At 39.4% G+C, this 3,631-nt stretch overlaps 1 protein-coding gene across 1 annotated transcript in view; it reads left to right on the top strand.

Annotated features, from left to right (window-relative positions):
* Window positions 1-980: 980 nt before the first annotated feature.
* The window catches only part of pard3ba (par-3 family cell polarity regulator beta a), a gene marked incomplete at both ends in the record, with an annotated part of 221,277 nt that continues 218,626 nt past the window's right edge, over window positions 981-3,631 (top strand). The window contains one exon of the mRNA XM_079264124.1: window positions 981-1,097. Coding sequence (XP_079120250.1) covers window positions 981-1,097 — 117 coding nt within the window. The remainder of the gene's footprint in view (window positions 1,098-3,631) is intronic.

The following is a 3,631-nucleotide window of genomic DNA, read 5'->3' as shown; positions in this document are numbered from 1 at the left end:
TCCAACAAGATCTGCATTTTCTGCAGATGTTTGCAATGAACTGTTCAGGAATCAAAGCTGCTCATATGTCCGTTTTTTTTTATTTTTTTTTTATTTTTTATTTTTATAAAAAGGAACTTTACGAACAGTGTTTACTAGGTGCAATTGTAATTAAATATGCCGAATTTTTCATTGCACTTTTTAATATTAATCAGAGTATGATCTAATTAATTTGCACTCAGGCATTCAGTGAACCTTGCTGTTTGCATAATGGGCTTTCCTCCAATTTCTTATCTGTTTTAGGACACATGCAAGTCAACTTATCTTCAAAATCTAAAATATTATCAGGGTTACTTTTAAAGTTTGGGTCTATAAGTATTAAGCAAAACATTTAAAAAAAAACCAAAAAACTGAGTTGTTAGTAACTAATATAACACTTCCTTAAATGCAAAACTGAAACGAAATATTTCAAAGATGTGCTTCTTTAGCCGTCTCTTCTTTCCTCCAGTTCAAGTACTGGTTGATGATATTTGTATAAATATAACTTACAACAGATAAACATGAAAAAACGTTCAGTTTCAGTGGAGGAGAAATGAAAATCAGCGTTTGGGAGGAGAATTTCTTTCCTGGAGCAACGCAGTCGCTGTGATTTCTTCCGGGTTTCTGTCTCACTTTGTTTTGTTTGGGTGTTTCAGCAAACAGCTCAACATGACAGAAACTTCCATTCTGTGGCACTGAATACCACTTTCTTCAGACTTCTATGGCGGTTTTGGATAAAATGTGATGTTTTCTGAGGCTATACGTGCCATTTTAAGTCGGTAACGTCGTCAGAAGGACATTCAGAGTGATTTCATGCCGACCTGATACACCTGTTGCTCCAGTTTCGACGCACAGGTGCACTCGGTTCAAACTGGGAGAGCTACGTACAGCAGACTTCTCAAACTTGGATTTGTTTTCTGGGTTTATTTATTTATTTTTAAACATTTGAAGCTGTAACTAGAATGAAAGTGACAGTAAATTTCGGGGGAACCGCTGTGGTGGTTCCCTGCAAAGATGAATGGACGGTTCAGGATTTAATCGACCAAGCAATGAAGAGGTACCGCAGGATTCTGGAGCAGGTAAACACGCTAAAACACATGAATTAATAATTAAATTCCTTCCCCCTTTACACAGCTAGTTGCATACTTGTGCTCACGTAACCTGCTTTCACGTTTAAGTGATTCTTCACGTTTAGTAGCAGTCAGCAGGGCCGGATTAAAAGTGCACAGGGCCCAGTGTTCCAGGGGCCCCCTTGTGAAAAAATTGTGAATGAAACACTTTGAAACGACATTTCTAACATCTCTCACCCAATGGTACCAATAGCAATACATTACGCACTGTGGTGTAACTATCTGGCTTTTATGTACGTTTTGTTTCATGTCCAAACTACTGGTGTTTGCCCCACATGGGCTCCACATGGACCCCAAGTGGGCATGGGCCCCTGGGCCTGTGCCTATAATTCCCATTGGATAACCCGGCCTTGCCAGTCAGCTCCCACCTTTGCTGGATTGTTGGTCACGTGACCTGGCTACTAGTTTGCCAGGGTTGCTAGCTTTAATGTTAAGCTAGCATCTGCTTGCTTAAATGGCACAAAATTTAATTAAAAAAAAAAATCTCAATTTATTTAACAAAAATATAGATAAACTTAGTTTACTGGACATGTTTGAATGATGTATAAAAGCTTATACTGTCAGCAGTGTTGCAGGGGAGCTCTGGTGGCTTGTCTTTGTCATTTTAGAGAAGTTAATATGAAATAAAAATTACATTAATCATCCATATTTATTTAAATATAAATGCATTTCCTACTTCTGATAAGCTGAAAATGTGGAGTATTTAGTACATTAAATTTTTTCTTTGCATTATTGGTGATTTAAATAATGGAAATGTAAGTGTTTTGACATGTGTTTCCAGCTGTTAAAATACCACAGCACATTATCATTATAGCTGTAGTACTTTAGCTTGAATATGGAAATTTGACCATAACTAATGGCTTAATAGTTATTATTTAAAATTTCCCAGCTATTTAAAAGTGTAAACATTTATACTTAACTATATTGTAACAATTAAACACCAACAACAGCACAAAAACCAAATTATAATAGTAGCACTGTTTATGGCAAGACTACTCTACTTCTCAGTTTTAATACCTTTTTTCAGGCAGGGTTTAACTCATGTTCACTAAAGTTGCAGTGGTACAGGGAAAATGTTTCATAGGAATAATGCTATGTTAAGAATATTATGGATTTGACTTGAAAGTTCATGGACTTTCTTTGCCCTTGAATGATTTCTCCACAAAATTTTCAGTAAGTGAAGTCAGCTAGTTCAAGCAACCAGAATAATAAGGTACCATTTCCTCTTTCTATAAAACCTCAGATGTATATAATGCAGTTTTAGTTGACCTCAGAGATACTTTCACTTGGTGTTTCATGAAGTAAAACATTGTAACCGCTTAGATTGACTCAGTATATCCTTCAAGTGTCAGGTCCCCTAAAGTTAAAATTTGATTGGATTAGAAATTTTGATCAAGTTTATTTTCAGTATTGCTTTCAGTGAGAATATGAGAGGTGTTTCTTGTGTTGTCGGTGGCATTTTCATGACTTTGTGGTTCAGAAATGCTAAACATTCTTTGTATCTGTGGTGTTGTTCTTACAACAGGTTTGAGTTTCTGTGTCATGTCGCTAACAAACAAACAAGGAGCTTATAATGCCATCTCACTTCCCACATTGGCGAAGGAATGATGAGACTTAAGTAAATAAATAAAATGATTAACCCTGAGCTCTTTGGTTTTGGTGCATAAGAGGAAGAGCTGTCAGGTGCTTTTAAACCTTTACAACATTGTTTCAGTTCAGGGTGAGTCACAATGTTCTACACCCACTGATAGTGGGAAGGTTGGACGAGCCGGTGTGCAAGGAGCATGGATGGGTTTTCCCATGATTTTTCTTTCACTGGATGTCACCTCGACACTTTCCAAACATGTTTCGCATGCACACAAATATAAAACCCCCAGCTTTCTGCTCCCTAATGTCGCAATCACTTGAACATTAATCATTCTGCCACGCTGACCTTTTTATTAATCAGCAGCTCATGTGCATGCTGTGCTCGTGCGATTGTGAGCTCGTGTGTGTGTGTCTCTGTAAGGACGCGAGCCTCGGCTGTCTACCTGTACAATATCTTTCTCTTTAAGCTCTGGTATCTCAACGGGCAGGTGGAAGTTTACCGTTTGATGTGCTGAATGTGGCCACACTTGGGGAGGTTCGTGGTGGACAGAAGGCTTTGTCCTGTGAGTGATTGGGGATTAGGATTCGTGACAGGCCTCGGTCTTATCGGTTGGCTAGTCCCTCTCAGCCTGCCCACGCGCCCTCCCTCAGGGTGAACCAAGAAGCTGCCTTCTGGGGACGCTAGAAGTCATGGCAGCATGGATGGAGAGGGCGATGAATGGATGGCTGGATGGATTGCTTCCCCTCAGTGGATCAGGCCACACAAACACCTAGATGGACACACACACAAGCTCTAAGCTGTCTAGACTGTGCTTCATTGACAGCAACGGCCAATCCCTGTTGATTCCCAGCGTGACACGCTGCACTGCACAAGCTGCAGTCGGCTAAATGTGAAC

Source organism: Telmatherina bonti (genome assembly GCF_933228915.1).
Source record: "Telmatherina bonti genome assembly, chromosome: 24".
Taxonomy (NCBI): Eukaryota; Metazoa; Chordata; class Actinopteri; order Atheriniformes; family Telmatherinidae; genus Telmatherina; species Telmatherina bonti.
The sequence above is the reverse complement of the archived record's forward strand: the minus strand, read 5'-3'. Positions and strand labels throughout refer to the sequence as shown.